General features: G+C 41.8%; 1 protein-coding gene across 2 annotated transcripts in view; it reads right to left on the reverse strand.

The window, feature by feature from the left end:
- The window catches only part of STAG1 (STAG1 cohesin complex component), a 301849-nt gene that overhangs the window by 135950 nt on the left and 149056 nt on the right, over nt 1-16843 (reverse strand). For both annotated transcript variants that reach the window (XM_075937371.1, XM_075937372.1), the window contains exons 7-9: nt 14375-14447; nt 6651-6855; nt 2145-2296 (exon numbers count right to left, since the gene is read on the reverse strand). In XM_075937371.1, the coding sequence (XP_075793486.1) occupies nt 2145-2296; nt 6651-6855; nt 14375-14447 (430 nt within the window). The remainder of the gene's footprint in view (nt 1-2144; nt 2297-6650; nt 6856-14374; nt 14448-16843) is intronic.

The raw sequence follows: 16843 nt of genomic DNA on the forward strand, positions 1-16843 counted from the left end.
CGCCACATGGAACACGGGGCTAGTTCACCACTGGCCCCATGCTCCCTACGGGGATTCCACTTTTGAACTGTAGCAAGAGCCCCGCAAGAGGCAGAGACACACTTATCAACTAACCAAATAGTTAATAGAAATTCCATCAACTATTCGATTAGTTAATGAATCTAAATTTAACATCCCTACCCTGTTCTATGGCCCCCCCCCCCAATAAACAGTCCTGTTTTTTGTTTTTTGTTTTTTTTGTTTTTTTCAAAAAATATGTCTTTATTATTTCCTCTGCAGGGGAAGGGGGAAGATGGGAAGGAAGGATAGGGGAAGGGAAGGGCAAGGGAGGAAAGGTACACAGAGGGAATGCAGGGGCCCCTTGTGGAGAGGCATGGGGGGAGTCTCACAATTGCCTTGCACAAAACTCCCTCAAGGCCTCCCTGATAAGCACAGTGCTTTGATGTGCTCTCCTGATGACACTAGTGCCAGCTCCTCAAATTCCCTGGCCAGTCATTCAGCCTCAGCCCCCCACCCCGACAGAAAAATCTTCCCCTTGCTCTCAGATAGGTTGTGGAGCACACAGCAGTCTGCCACCATGAAAGGGATATTGCGCTCACTGAGATCCAAACAGGTGAGGAGACTCCTGAACCTCCCCTTTAAACAGCCGAATGCACATTCAACAATCATGTGGCACTTGCTAAGTCTGGTGTTGAAGTTCTCCTTGGAAGGGTCCAGGCTGCTCACATAGGGCTTCATGAGCCAGGGGAGCAAGGGGTAGGCTGAATCACCCACAATCATGATGGGCATGTCCACCTCCCCGACTCTGATAGTGCGGTCAGTGGAAAAAGTGCCAGCATGCATCTTTCAGAACAGACAGGCATTCCGGAAGATGTGGGAGTGATGCACCTTTCCTGACCATCTAATGTTGATATCGGTGAAGCATTCCATGGAATCCACAAGGGCCTGCAGCAACATGGAGAAGTACACCTTCCTGTTGATGTAGGCCAAGGCACAGTGGCCAGAATAGGGATGTGCGTGCTTTCTACAAACCCACCACGGTTGGGGAAGGCCCATGGCAGCAAAGCCATCAACAATGCTGTCCACATTCCCCAGAGTTGTGACCCCTCCATAGCAGCACCTGGTTGATGGCCTTGGCTACCTGCAGGAGCATGGCCACAACTGTGTATTTCCCCCCACCAAACTAGTTCCTGAAAGAGCAGTAACTGTCCAGTGTCACAAGCTTCCAGAGGGTGATGGCCATGCACTTCTGCATGGGGATGGCAGGTCGCATGCGGGTATCCTGTCACCTGAGGGTGGGGCAAGTCACAGAGCTCCAGGAAGGTTGCCTTTCGCATGTGGAAATTCTGCAGCCACTGCTGGTCATCCCATCCCTGCATGATGATGTGGTCCCACCAGTCCAAGCTTATCTCCTGCTACCAGAAGCAGTGTTCTGTGATGTCCAGGGGATTGAGGGGCATGCACAGCAGTAGGAGCACCTGGACCTGGGGGAGCAGGGCCTGCAGGCCATGCTGGGGTTTGTTCTGCAGGTTCTGGTCCTCTTCTTGCTGGAGTAATACGTGGGCAGTCTGGAAGTACTGCACCATGAGGCACAGCACGAGGCCTGTGAGCCTGGCATTGCTTTGCAGCAGCTCTGGCTCCATAATGTCACTGCTATGGCATCTGCAAGGGCAACCAGAGCACACTACATCCCTATTGTGTCTCGCAAGGGGGGAGGCAGTAGAGGAGTGGCTTGTGAGACATGGCCATAGAGAGGAGCTCCTGAAAGCATACATCTCAGCCTGCCAGACCAAGCAGCCGCATGAAGCATCTGCACTTCTGGTGCCCTCCCCGGAGTACTTCCAGGGGTTTTAAGTCTGAGGCACGCTCCAATCAGTGGACACGCTATTTTGGAATAATTCTTACTAATTTTGATGCTTCCCCGTAGTGGGGACATGCTATTTCGATTTTATTATATCAGGAGTTATGTCGTCAATTTTACTTATTTCAAAATAATTACCTCATGCCATCATTTTCAAAATTATAAAAACTTTGAAAGGTTACACTTTTTGCAGGAAATAACTGGTGTAGTTAGATATTCTTTTACATGTTATCAGGAGAGAAAATGATATAACTAGGAAAATAACTTTGGTTCTTTGACTTACCTCTTTCCTTTTTTGAAGCAGGAGCTCCAATCTTTCATTAGCTCTTTTACCAATCATTTTGTTTCTCTCAGCTTCATACTGCCTCTGTGTATTATCCTGGTGAATACTCAGGTTTAAGGCAACATTCACAAGAGCAGTCATAAGCTTCATAGCTGTAAAAAGTGGAAGATAAAGGAAGGTTACTCACCTGTAACTGAAGATCAAACATATTGCTTCTGCAGATCCACACTCATTGGATGTGAGCAACCCTTGACACATGGATACAGAACCATCTGGAAAACAGTTCCCATCAAGGTCACACCCAACCCCCTCACTGATCCAAACATTAGAACTGAGAGTATAAAAGAAACTGGCCCCAACCACCCTCACAGTCCTTCCAAAGTTCTTAGAATCACATTAAAATTCCTGTTTGGGGAAGGTCAGCAAGTGAGTGTGGATCTCCAGAGTCAATATACTCTAAGAAGTCCAGTTACCGGAAATAACTTTCCTTTCTCCATTGAAAATTGTCTCTGTAGATCCTGACACACTACAGAGAATGAACATGATTAACAACTCTGTTCAACCAAGCTGAAGTAGAGCCCTGCATGTGACTATTTTTTAATCCTGCTCTCATCCCACCCCACAATATCCGTTCCCACCCACGCCTGCATTGTTCCTTGTATTTTTATCTTCCTCCTACCCACAAAAACTTTAGCTCTTGCAAATCCCGGAAGAGAGATTCCCCCATGCTACTAAATAAAAACCAATACAAGTATTTATAAATGAAATTCAACTAGTATTTAAACCATTAAAAGAATAAAACAAATCTTCCTTAAACCATGTCAAAAATACCTTAGCTCCTGTTAGACATCCAATCTCTCTCTACTCCGCACTTAAATTTAAGTATTAAAACCTTTATTTGAAAAAAGAAATTAACTTCACTTTGCTGAAATTCTATTTCTGACAAACGGACAAAAGATTTAATGTTTTCCCACAAATGATCAGAGTTTGGGTTTTTGCCCACCCAATCCCACATGCATCAAAGTACTGCTGCCTGGAGATCCACCTCTGCTAATATCTATCAGTGTTTGGAATTGCTACTGGTGCTCTGGAGGGAACTTGTCCTTGAACTCTGCTAACCTACTGTAGTTCTTAAAGTCACACTGCCCTCACCAGTTCCAAGATGCCGCCACTGGTGACCCTTGGGTTGGAGGATGTGCAGCAGTTAATATTGTGAGTCCTGAACATCCTTCACTGGATTCCCAGGTCTGCTGCAACCCTCTGAGGGTATGTCTACACTAGCCCCCTAGTTCGAACTAGGGAGGCTAATGTAGGCATTCGAATTTGCAAATGAAGCCCGGGATTTAACTATCTCGGGCTTCATTTGCATCTTCCTGGGCGCCGCCATTTTTAAAAGTCACTTAGTCCAAACTCCGTGCCTGCGGCTACATGCGGCACGGAGTAGGTAGTTCGAATTAGGATCTCTAATTCGAACTACCGGTACACCCCATTCCGTTGCAACTTCGAATGCCTACATTAGCCTCCCTAGTTCGAACTAGGGGGCTAGTGTAGACATACCCTGAAACAAGTGCTGGTATTGTCAGCAAACATGCAGCAGAGTAGGAAGAGGAATGTTTGCTTCACCTGGTGACAAGGTTACAGCAATCAGAACCATACACCAATAGAGCTATTGAGTAGCATCAGTGGTAGGGATCCTAAGATCCCCAGTACAGCTGAAAAGAGGGGTCCACAAGAAAAACTACTAGGCACCTTTTGTAGAGTTATATGCCAGAGAGGAAGGCAGTCTGGGTCATATATCCAGACTCTACAACAACCTCAGGGGAAAAAAATGTTCTGGGTCCAATAACAACTCCTCAGATTAAGAAGACTGTTTTGGCAAAGGAGGCCTGTTGGTACCAGGGTGCTGCAGAGAGTCAGAGAGATGGGCTTCTCCATGAGCATCAGAAGGGGAACATCCCTAGGAGTAGGGATGCTGTAGATGAGCAAAGGGCTGCAAAGGAGGAGAGACTGCAGGGGTGGGAGGAGAAGCCAGAGGTGCACCAATGGAGATGTGGGAAAGGCCTGGCAGTGTCTTTGGGGCCAACCTGTCTGGCAGGCACGTGGGAATGAGCAGAGCAGGAAATTCATGTACCAGTGAGCGCTCTGGTTGTTTGGGTGGTGAGATCACCACCAGGTCCCATTCGTGCCTAATGTTACCTTACATCTGGGGAATCCAGTCCAGCAAATTCTGTGAGCAACATCTCACCCAATCTGGATCAGCTTGGGGAGGAAACTGTGCGTGGGAACAGTCCACTGTGGGGACCTGGTCTTACTCCCATGTGAGTATCTTCTATGCTCATATTGGGACTTCTCCTTAACCTTCAGTACTGCTGGTTCCAAGGCATGCATGGCATTACAAAGGTGTTCATACCAGTGGTGACTGCTGTACAGGAGGTCTCCTGGGCCTGGATCCTAGGATACCCAGGGCCTCCAGGCTCTCTCATAGGCTTCCCTGATCCTGGGCAGGAAGGACTTACAGATGGACTTATAGATGGCATGCTGCTCTGTGTGACTTGTCCAGGCAGTAGACTGCTGGCACTCAATTCAAAAAGAGAAGCAGTGTGGGCAAGCAATACAGTTTTTGAAGCTGGAATCCAGGCCATAGTAGTGGAAGAAAAGGGGTGGGAGTGCAGAGAAGGTACTGAAGGCATGGCCAGTCCACCATCAGATGAAACCATGAGGCAGAGCAAAAGCACCTGTTAAGATCAACAACTTTGAAAATCTTTGGCTCTGGATGCATGGCGCATGCATATAACCCTCAGTGGACTCAACAATAGGAAAACAAATTGATTACATCAAAAGCAGAAAGTCACAGGAAAAAACAGCCAGTGGGGCCTCTTGACAATTGAGATTCTAAATGAGCACTCAAGGACAACAAACTCATTGGAGAGAAGCTAAATACATTCTTTGCATCAGTCTTCCCTACAGAGGATGCAAGGGAGATTCCCAACCCTGAGCCATTCTTAGTAGGTCACAAATCTGAGCAACTTTCCCAGACTGAGGTGGTTTTGAACAAATTGATAAGCTAAACAGCAATCAATCACCAGGACCAGATGGCATTTATCCAAGGATTCTGAAACTCAAATGTGAAATTGCAGAACTAGTAACCGTAGTATATAACCTATCATTTAAATCACCTTTTGTACCAAATGACTGGAAGATTGCTCATGTAACACTAATTTTTAAAAAGAACTCTACAGGTGATCCTGCCAGTTCCAGGCTGGTAAAGTCTAACTTAATTACCAGGAAAACTGGTTAAAACTATAGCAAAGAACAGAGCTGTCAAACACACAGATTAACATAATTTGTTGGGGGAAAGTCAACATGGTTTCTATAAAGGGAAATCATGCCTCATCAATCTACTACAATTCTTTTAAGGGGGTCAAAAATTGTGGACAAAGGGGATCCAGTGGAAATAGTATATCTAGATTATCAAAAAGTCCCAGGTCTTTGACCAAAAGCTCAAATAAAACAAGCAATCCTGGGATGAGAGTAGGTATTCTCATGGATCAGTAATTGGTGAAAAAGGCTAGGAATAATTATCAGTTTTCACAGTGCAGAGAGCTAAACAGCGGCTTGCACTAAGACCAGTACAGTTCAATTTATTCCTAAATGATCTGGAAAAAAGGGTTAAAAAATTAGGTAGAAAAATCTGCAGATAATATAAAACTCTTCAAGGTAATTAAATCTAAAGCAGACTGCAAAGAGGAGTTCAAAAGTTTTCACAAAACTGGGAGACTGAGCAACAAAATGAAAGAAGAAATTCAATGTTGATAAATGCAAACTGATGCACATTGGAAATCACGATCAAAACTTATAAAATGATAGGGTCTAACTTAGCTTTTACCACTCAAGAAAGAGATCATAGAGTCATTGGGGATAGTTCTCTGAAAACATCCACTCAATGTACACTGACAGGCAAAAAAGCTAACAGAATGTTGGAAAAGGGCAGATGAGATAGAAAATATGCCGCTTCTATATAAATTCATGGTATGCTCACATCTTGTATACTACATGCAGATGTTGTCGCCCCAACTCAAAAAAAGATACTAGAATTAGAAAAGTTACAGTAAAGCGAAACAAAAATTATTAGCTTTCATTTGAGGAAACATTAATAAAAACCGGGACTTTTCAGCTTGGAAAAGAAACAGCTAAGGAGAGAATATACCAGATCTATAAAATCATGAATAGTATAGAGAAAGTAGATATGCAAGTGTTATGTACTCCTTTTCATAATAGAAGAACTATGGGTCACAAAATTAAATTAGTACATTTACTTAGGAAAACTGAACTTTAGTACAATTTAAATGTGTTTGATATTTGGCATTTGAGTGTAATTTTCAAAAGCACTCAGTATATGTCTTATTCTACTCCCAAGGAAGTCAATGGTAAACTTGCTTTTAATTCAATGAGGAAAGTCTTAAACGAACAAGTATATTGAAAATTCCACCTTTTGTGCTTACTTACCAGCAAGTGTACTGGTATGCCTGAAAGCTCGGACCTGGGAATCCGACAAACCAGTCAGAAGAGAGATCACTGTATCCATCATATATTCGTCATAAATGATGCTATACTGACATTGTCGAATCAGTACACCAATGAACTCACAAAAATTTGATCGAAATTTTTTCCATTGTGGCCCAGGCATGGTAAGCGGGTAATCTCCACTGTCCTGAAAAGAGAGAAAACATTCATCTACTATATACTTTGAAGAGTTTATTTGTTTGTGGATTTGTTTGTGAAAAATAAAGTCATACTTCGTGATTGCCCACAGATACCAAATCTTGCATAAATAATCCTACCACTTAAATTAGCAAGAAAGCACTACTTTTTACACTGGAATATGCTAGGTGAAAGGTTTAAATAATTATTTTTGTTCTTCATTGGAAAAAAGTCATGACTATTATGATCAGAGTTCATAAAAATATTTGCTAACAAAATTAAAATTGAGTCACCTATTCTACCATCATTTTAGTGCAAAGAAAATGTTTACTGTTACAAATCACAAAATAATGCAAACCATTTGTTGTTTTTTAAGTTTATCCTGTACAGCCTAACTCGGCTACCCCCTGAAGTTTCCTATAAGTGTAATCTATGCAAAATGACTTTCCCTGGTCAACGACAGGCCTCACCTGCTAGTATTCTAGACTACAAATGTTTCTCGTTTAATCCTACGTAATACACCGAATCAGTATTCTACAAAAATATATAACTTTCTATTATATACAACGCATTTTGTTCCTCAGAACTGAGTTGTAAATCAAAATGTTGTAAGTTCAAACTTTTTTCCCCCCCACAGGAATCAATGGTATAAAGCGAGGGACTGGTTCCTGAATCAAGGCTTGATATGTTTTCACTAGAATAACTCAGCTTTTTGTACTAAATGAATTACTGATAACTAATATAGCAGCATCAATGTATTTATTTGATAAACAGCACTCAAACAAACATATAAAATCATATATGCATTGACTTTTCAGAATGGAGTTGGAAAGGAGTCCCTTGTAGTTGCTTTTCTGATTGGCTTCCACGGCCAGGGTAGCTTGTAACCAGATAGCCTTGTTGCTTGTTTTTGATGGGCTCCAGGCCCCAGGATCAGCCAATCAGTAAGCTTGAACAGTAAAATAAGTGATTGGCTGTGATGGCATGTGATACGTGCTATTCTCCCTGCTGGCTTTCATTGTAAGGGCAAAGCAAGCATCGTAGGAGCAAGTAGGTAGTCAACTGAAAAGTGTCGTAAGTGGGGTCCAATGTAAGTGAGCCTTGAAAGTCTGAGGCTACCTCTCTGATACTTGAAAGTCTGAGGACTCCTTGTATATGTATTTGCCTTTCTCTTACAGCTGGATTCTATATCATTGAAGTATGGGACTGCATAAGACACACAACCAGGTTCCTAGTCCCACTTTTCAGCCACCATTCCATTGTGGGAGCGACAGCGTGAAATCTTTAGGTCAGTGCAGCCAGTCACCTCTCCCTTACTATCCTCCCAACCTGATCATCTCAGATATAGCTGCATTTCAACAGCAATGCACATACAAAGTTTGTAAGTGCTTTCTTATCCTCCAGAGTGAAAGGACTACATGTAAAATATAAACTCAGTAACAGCTTTAACTACAGAGCGACTGCTCTCTCTCCATAACATCATAGTGATTATGTAGTCCATCAAAACAACACTATGAAACTTGAAGTTTTCAGAGTTAAATGCCCACAAGTCAGGCAATATCGAAGTTAAAATTTTTCAGTGGAGTTTTATTTCTCCTTCCTTGAATGTATGAATTTTCATACAGCTTTTAATTGAGTGATCAAATGTTAGTATTTCCTTAGGATCAATATTCCCTGTAAGCTGTGCACTTATGTGGTCGCCCAGGAGATTAGCAAAGTGCCCGCAGCTAGGTTTTGTTTCCAGTAGTGGTGCATATTCACACATGCTTCAGTGTACATAATCTTTTCATCTGTGTGCAGAATAAATTTTTTAAGGAGAATACTGCTTAGGACTCTTCTCTCATACCAGACTGAAACAAGCAAAGTAAACAAGCAGATGTAAAACTCTTATTTTTATGCAAGTTGTTAGTATTGAGAAGAAAGCTGCACACTACAATTATTACCTGGCTGCCAAAACAAAAATGTATTTTTTCCTATACAAATGAAACCTGCACATAAAAACCTATAAGAACATTATTACGGTTGCAAAATCAAGGAGACAAAAACTGTAAAATGCCAGAATTCTGGCTGCGTGTGCAACCTTACCTCACGCTGTGAATATGCATTCAGATATAGTCTTTGATTACATGAACACGTGATTTTTTTTTTCCCCCATAAGAAAAATCCTATTCAGAGCACAAGATGGATGTTGACCATTTAAATGAGCAACTATTCAATATTTTGTTTTCTCGTTAAGGCTCCTTGATGTTGTTTCATACATACTGTTCAAACCCTGCTCTAAAGACAGAATTACTAATTTCCTCATGGGCTTTTCTATGCTGATCATCACTGGAATATCTGAATGCTTCACAAACACAAATTTAGTATCACACAACCCTTATGAAGTGAAAAAATGGTAACACTACCTCTCATTGTTCTTTGAGATGTGTTCTTTCACACCTATGCCAATTAGGTGTGTACATGCCTTATGCATGGACATCAGAAACTTTCCCCCCAACAGCCCTCATTGGGTCATTGGTGTAGTCCCATATAGTGGTGCCTTCATGGTGCTCAATATATGATCCTGCCCACCCAACTCCCCGCCCTCCCACCTTTCGTTCCTTCTTCCCATCTACACTAACAGAAGGGAAGGAGGGTGGGTATTGAAACAGATGTAAACACCACATCTTGAAGAACAACTGCTGCAAAAAAGTGATTAACCATTTTTTCTTCTTCAAATGCTTGTTTCTGTCAATTTCAATCAGGTAACTTCCAAGATCTTCCCCAAGACGACAAGGTTGGAGTTAAGGAATCAGTGATTGGAGAATGACTCTGCCAACAGCTGTGTCACTTCCAGACTGAAGATCAATGGCATAATAGATGATAGTTGCGTGCACCAACGTCCACATTGCTGTTCTTCAGATCTCATGGACTGGTACTCAGGCAAGGAAAGTAACCGAAGAGGCTTGCCCTCTTGTTAACTATGACTGCCGAGAGGGGAAATTTGGCTAGCTTATAACAAGTACAGATACAGTCTGTGGTATAAGACGAGATACACCGAGATGAGACTGGGAGACCTTTCAGTGAGAGCAACAAAAAAAGTTAGGTCAATTTTCTGAAAGATCCTGTGCGGTCAACATAGAATGCCACCATCCTGAAGATGTCCAGGGAGTATACTTGATGTGCACTGTTGTACAGTTTCAGGAAGATGATCATGAGAAACATGCCCTGGTCCATGTGGAACTGGGACACTACTTTTGGGCAGGAAGGCTAGGTGCAGCCTGAGCTGTACCTTATATTTGCGGAAGACAGTGTAAGGGGGTTCAGACATTAGGGCTTTCAACTCTGTCACCCTCCTAGATGATGTAATGGCCACTAGACATGCCACCTTCCATGAGAGATAGAGGAGGGAGTCATGGGTTTGAAGTCTTGAGGAAAAAAAAGCTAAAATTCCATGTTGGTAGGGGTGGTCATGAGTGGGGGCAGAGCCTTTTTAAGTCCTTGAGAGAAAGTGTGCTACCATGAGGCCAGTGAATATTTGTCAACTGAAATAACCCAGGTGAACCCTAATGGATGACATTGTTAGTCACTGCTCCTTCAGATGGAACAAGTAGTCTGGGACAGCCTCAATAGGTGCCTGGAATGGCTCTAATCGATGCTGGGTGCACCAGGACAATAACTTCTTTCACTGAGCAAGGTAAGTGGCACTGTTGGATGGTTTTCTCATGTCTAGAAGCACCTGATTCACCAGCTGTGAGGCACTGGAGCACCAAGGGATTTAGCCATGAAGTTTGGAAGCCATGAAATGGAGGGCCAGATCAAAGAGACAACCATGAACCTAAGTGATTTTTTCTTGGTAGAGAGGGAGTTCTATTGAGGTGTCCACTGGCAACTCCAGGAGTGAGGTGTACCAATGCTGATGAAGCCATGCCAGAGCTTGTAAGATCACCCATGCCCTATCCCCGTGGATTTTGAGAATGGCCCTAGATGATTTGGATCAGGGTAAACACATACATTAGACAATCCACACAGAAGTATGAACGTGTCCCACATGAAGCCTGGGCTGTGGTTCTCAAATGAGCAGAACATAGGGCACTTCCTGTTGTCTTTGGTGGCAAACAGGTTGAGCTGGGGAAACCTCCATCTGTGGAAGATGGAATGCAGGACATCCTGGTTTACGAACCATCTGTGATTGCAAAATGACCTGCTGGAATGATCTGCTATCATGTTCCACACTCCCAGGAAACAGGACACTTCCAGCTGGATGGAGCTACACGGAAATCTCATAGTAGGAGAGCCTGTCGGCAGAGGGGCAATGAATGAGCTCCACCTTGCTTGTTGACACAGAACATTGTGGTGGTACAGTCTTTCAGAACTGTGACATTACATAATCGTATGAAAGGTCTGGAAGACCAAATGAACTGCCTTGAGCAACTAGACATTGATGTAGAGAAGAATCTCATCCTGTGACCACAGACCCTATGTCTGCAGATTACCCAAGTGTGCTCCTCAGCCCAAGGCTGAAGCATATGTAGTTCTCGTAGAGGGTTTTCTACCACCCAGAAGGACCTGTATTACTTGCTCTGAGCAAGAGAGTTTCATGGGGTTTAGCCACTCAACTTGTACACTGAGGTGGAGAGACTCAAGATTGGGATGTAGGAGACCGTCCTGATCTTGTGACAGAAGGTCTGGAGTTAGGGGCAGCATAAATGAGGGCTCCACTGACATGTTTAGCAGGCTCTTGACCCATGTTTATGTGCCCAGGCCAGAGCTATGAGGATGACTTGGGCTTGGTCCTGTCTGACTTTTAGTACCCTGTGAATCAGAGGAATGGGAGGAAAACCACACAATAGCTGCTTCCCCCAAAAAATGAGAAATGCAACCCTCACAGGAGCCTGGGATGAAGCTCTGGAATGAACAGAAAAGTTCTGATTGTGCTGAGTTGCAAAAAAGTTTATGTGGGGAGAGCCCCACCTCCAAAAGATTGACTGAGCAACCAGTGGAGGGAGGGATCACTCATGAGACAAAGAAGCGGCTGAGTGTATCCTCCAAGTCGTTCTGCGTCCCTGGGAGTTACTCTACTTACATGTGTATCGACTGCTCTACAAAGAGGTTCCATAACCTAAGGGCTTCCAGGCATAGGGGAGAAGAGCATGCCACCCCGGTTTGCTTATATAATAGACTGTTGTTGTATTGTCTGTTAAAACTAGGACATAGTGGCCTCACAGGTGGAACTGTGAATGATGGTGGATATGCTCTCAAAGTGTTCTAGTGGAAGATACACTCTTTCTTGTGTGGAGTCTAGGACTGCCACCATAATCGTTATACTCTCAATTGGGGAGAGAGCAGTAGGCTAGCTTGTTGAATGTGATTAATCAGTGTCACCTGAGCCTCTATCCAGCCCCTGGAGCAGCCCTTGAGCTAATCATTCTGGTATAGAAACATCCACATGTGATGGCTGTGTAGGAAGGCTACCGCCACTGCCATGCACTTTAGCTATGTCTGTACTATGAGCTTCGCCAGAAGCAGCAATACAAATGATTAGCATTTTCTCATGCTTCATTTGCATAATCTCTTCTGGACCATTTCTGCACAAGATGTTTTTGCGCAGAAACAAGCAGTGTGGACATTTCCTTTTTATGCAAAAACCCCTTTTTGTGCAAGATCCTTATGCCTCTCCGGGTGCCAAGGAAAGGCCAAAGGGGAGAACTGTGAACTGATAATGCCGATTGCCTATCAGAAATCTTAGCTACTTCCTGTGAGGGCGATAAATTGCAATGTGGAAATACACATCCCTCTAATTGAGGGCAGTATACCAATCGTTCAGATCCACTGAGGGGATAATAGATGCCAGAGAGACCATGCAGAACTTGTGGTTCTTTATGAACTCGTTGAGACTGCACAGATGCAGAATGGGCCAGAATCTGTCTTTGGCTTTCAAAATTATGAAATAGCAGGAGTAGAACCCCTCACCCCAAAATTCCAGAGGAACCTCCTCCACTGCTCCTAGATATAAGAGTATGTGCACCTCCTGAAGCAGAAGCTTCTTGTGAGAAGGGTTCCTGAAGAGGGACAGTGGGGGAGGGAAATTGAACATGATATCCCATCCGTATCATGCACTGTATCCAGCAGTCTGTGGAAATGCTGGTTTATGCATGGTAAAAATGGGATAAAGGGAAAGACAGAACAAAACAGGAAGGATCCATGGTAATGACTGGTACAATGCTCTCTACTGTACCCTCAAAATAGCTATTTATGACCACAGGCAAGCTTGGATTAATCAGAACCTTGGCTCTGTTGCTGAGGCTGTCGCCCGCGGCCATTTCTATTCCTTCTCTAGAATCTATTCCATCCTGCCGATTTTGTGGCAGGCATAACCAGAACAGAAGACGGGGTGTGAAATGCCTCCTCTGAGTAGAGAGTGGTAAAAACTCTACTGCTTGCAACTTTTGGTTATCTGATAGGGCTTTTACATTCCTACCTTCTGAAATTCCACTTAATCACATGCATTTTGGATCTGTGTTATTTCATTTGTGGTGTGTATTACCTTGTGTATTTTGTGGGAGTTTGATACATGTAAATATCCTCAGAATGCTATGTTTATGAAAAAGAACTCTGTATAAATTGGTCCAGTAAAAGGTATCATCTCACTCACCTTGTCTCCTGCTTATGAGAAACCATTTTCGTATCACTTCATGTTTGAAAGACAAAGGGAAAGGAAGATGGACAAAGAAAAGACTGATTTTGACATAACTGAGTTACTGTATACTTCCTGAGGCAAAGATCAAAGCCTGCTACTATCTGGCCCATATAAACAATCACACCTATCTTAAGTGTCCTCACTATTTATAGAAAAGCACTTGAAAAGCCCTATCATTTCTTTTCCTCCGCTCTTCAACTTCCCGTCTCCAACACTGATTCTCTTCCTTTTGAGTTTCAAGAATTCTGTCTGGATATCTCTCTGCTGTCAATAGCCATTTGATTTCCCACCCTCACACTCTGAGCATCTAAACTAATCAAGGCTGAAGGGGTTACATATAAGAACACCAAACTCCATATACAGCTCCATGATGCAAAAATAACTTCACATTTCTTGGGGCAAGATTCCTTCCTTTTGTGACCCCTTACTATAACTATCCTTGAGCCACCAGTGGCTGATCCTACCCCTATTTCAGAAGTATCATTGACTTCAGGGGATGATAGGGATGATTTTTTGAAAGTGTCCTTTTGTGTCTGATTAATGTTTCTAGAAACTACCAATTACACATTTTGATGATTTTCTTTCTATTCCTCTGCTAGTCTCTTTATATACTTTTTCTCGTGCTAATGCCAACTTTTTCTCTACTTATTTAATTTGTCATTTCATCTGTATGTCTTCTCTCAAGCAGTATAGTTTCTTGTACTTAGATACTGCTTATCCATTAAAATAAACTCCAGTGGTATCTGAAAAGCCCCAGTGCCCATTAAACAAAATTACACAGTTTTGAAGGAAAATATATTGCATTTCCAGTTTTAAAAAACTCTTCAGTGTAAATATTTATATACTATACCTCATCAAACTCCTCAGTCATTTTCCTGATGATTTCTGCATTTTGCATGTTCCTGAACATTTCAATTCTTACAGTACCTGTGATGTAATCAATGAACAAGTATAATTAGTCCACTTTATTTCTAAACAACACTCATCAATCCATTTAGAATTTTTCCATTGCTGTGCAATTTGAAATTGGTTTGAAAGCTTATCTAGCAGTAGTGTTAACAGAATATGCTTAACAAGACGTGTCAGAACCTGATGCCAACAGGGGGAGAATCCCAGGTTGTTATAGGGTTCCAAAATGCCCTCCCCTGAGCCATTCCTGGTGGTATTTTATCAAGATAGGACTGTCATTCTTTCAGTGGAAAGTTAACTAAAATTCCATAATGTGCGCACTTGTGGTTTTTTATGCAGGTTATCAATTCAAAAGTATTTTTCATGAAGAATTGCTTATCCACTATGGCTTTGTCTACACGTCAGAGTTTCTGCGCAAGAAGCTTTTTGCAGAAGACATCTTCCGCAAAAACTTCTTGCTGAAAAGCACATTGCAAAAGCGATGTACTTTTGCGCAAGAGAGCGTCCACACTGCATGGACACTCTTGAATAAGAAAGATCTAATTGCCATTCACAGAATGGCCATCAGAGCATCTGTGCTTTTTCTTATAGGCTCTTTTTGCACAAGAAACCCTTGTTGAGTGTCCACACACACCTTTTTGCTCAAGAACTCTTGCATACAAAGGAGTTATTCCTCGTGGGAAGAGGAATAACTCTACCGGCAAAAGCCCTCTGTCCTGTCAATTTACTCTTTTTTTTTTTTTTTTTTTTTTTTTTTTTGCAAAAATGTGCTTGAGGTGTGGACGCTCCACAGGTTTTTGTGCAAAACCAGCTGTTTTTGTGTAGTGTAGACATAGCCCAGTTATTCTGTGAAACAATACAGGACTGGTAGTTAGAATTTCCCCCATCTTTTTACTTCTACAACTAAACATAAATGAATACAGAACTCTGCATGCTTTTTTCAACTAGTTTTCAGAGTATACCACTTTGCAAAGGCAAATTAATATTATCTTGCTAATTCAGTGTCCATTATCGAATTAATCATCAAGACTACTTGTCAGAACTAAACAAAATTAGGACTAAAACCACCATGATGTAACACATATTAAACTTGTCTAAGAAAAAACCAAGGTAAGTGACTGAATTTTGCATCAATTTAGTGCAGTTGATTGAATGCCCACAACTAAAGTGGAATACAACTCTGTATTTTAACAGACTAAATGAAGAAAAATGTAAACAAACAATACAGGAATATTTATGGAGCCATATATCCTGCTCACATTCTATAAATGTTGTATCTAAATTCCAACTTAGTAAATTACATTAGGAACAGCACCCTTAAATTTTGCAAAAAGTTCTACCAGATCTACAAGGACCTCAGCTGTATATCTACAAAGACAGAAGCCAGGCTTCTGGGAAAAATGCTACTATACTCCCCCAAAAAAATCTGTTTAGAGTTCAGATAGAAAGCATGTACCAGTAATTTAAGAATATAAAGAATTATAGATATATTAAAATTATTCACGTGACAAGAATTATCAACACCAGAAATCCAAAATATGGAACCACTATTGAGTCTCCAGGACGCATTTCTATATTTTCTTATGCTTAGATGTATTTTGTCTCTCTCATTATCTCTAGCTTTCCTAGATTTGTACTAACTTGATTCTGAAATAATCACAACCCTATAATATTTTATATCCTGAGATTACCGATATGTACTCTCAATCTTAATACAGTTTTTTAGTCCAGTAATTTCCTTTCTTTTAAAAAACTATTAAAACTGTCATGTATGAAGACTAAAGAATCCCAAAACAAATGCCACCTTGAGATACTCCTAGTGATTTGAAAAAATAATATAAACATTACATCATTTTTTATACTTTAATTCTTTTATTGTAACTTTCTTATGGTACACAAATAATTTCTTGTGCTTTGTTTTTATACCATTTTAACCCTCCTCAATTTTCTCCTACTGTAATTCCTGGATTCACTAGGGTTGGTTTTCCAAAGTTTGAAGAAACACTGGACTGTTGAAATAACCTCTTGAACCTTGCTACTTAGTCAGTTAATGAGGCAATTTCTTATTCCTATATAGTCTTGGCGCAACTTCACATAATGAATCAGAGATATCAGTGCTTGGAAATCTTCAAAGCACGTACATTGTCCTCTGAATTAACCTTCAGTTCTTTATGATGAAATTAGAGCAAGCAGCTAATGGCTTTCTGAGTCCAACCCGAGCCAGAGTTGCTGAAATGAATGAGCAGAAACAAAATGAACTGTTTGTAGAGATTGCATATGGGGACACTGTGGTGCAATCCCATATTAGAATGGACTCCCTTGATTTTCTCATTGCAAAATGCAGTCTCATGATGTGAAGGCATCAAGAAGGCTTGCAAGAGCACACTCCCTTAGATGAGACTTGAGACAG

The sequence above is a fragment of the Pelodiscus sinensis genome, chromosome 10, assembly GCF_049634645.1.
Source record: "Pelodiscus sinensis isolate JC-2024 chromosome 10, ASM4963464v1, whole genome shotgun sequence".
Taxonomy (NCBI): domain Eukaryota; kingdom Metazoa; phylum Chordata; order Testudines; family Trionychidae; genus Pelodiscus; species Pelodiscus sinensis.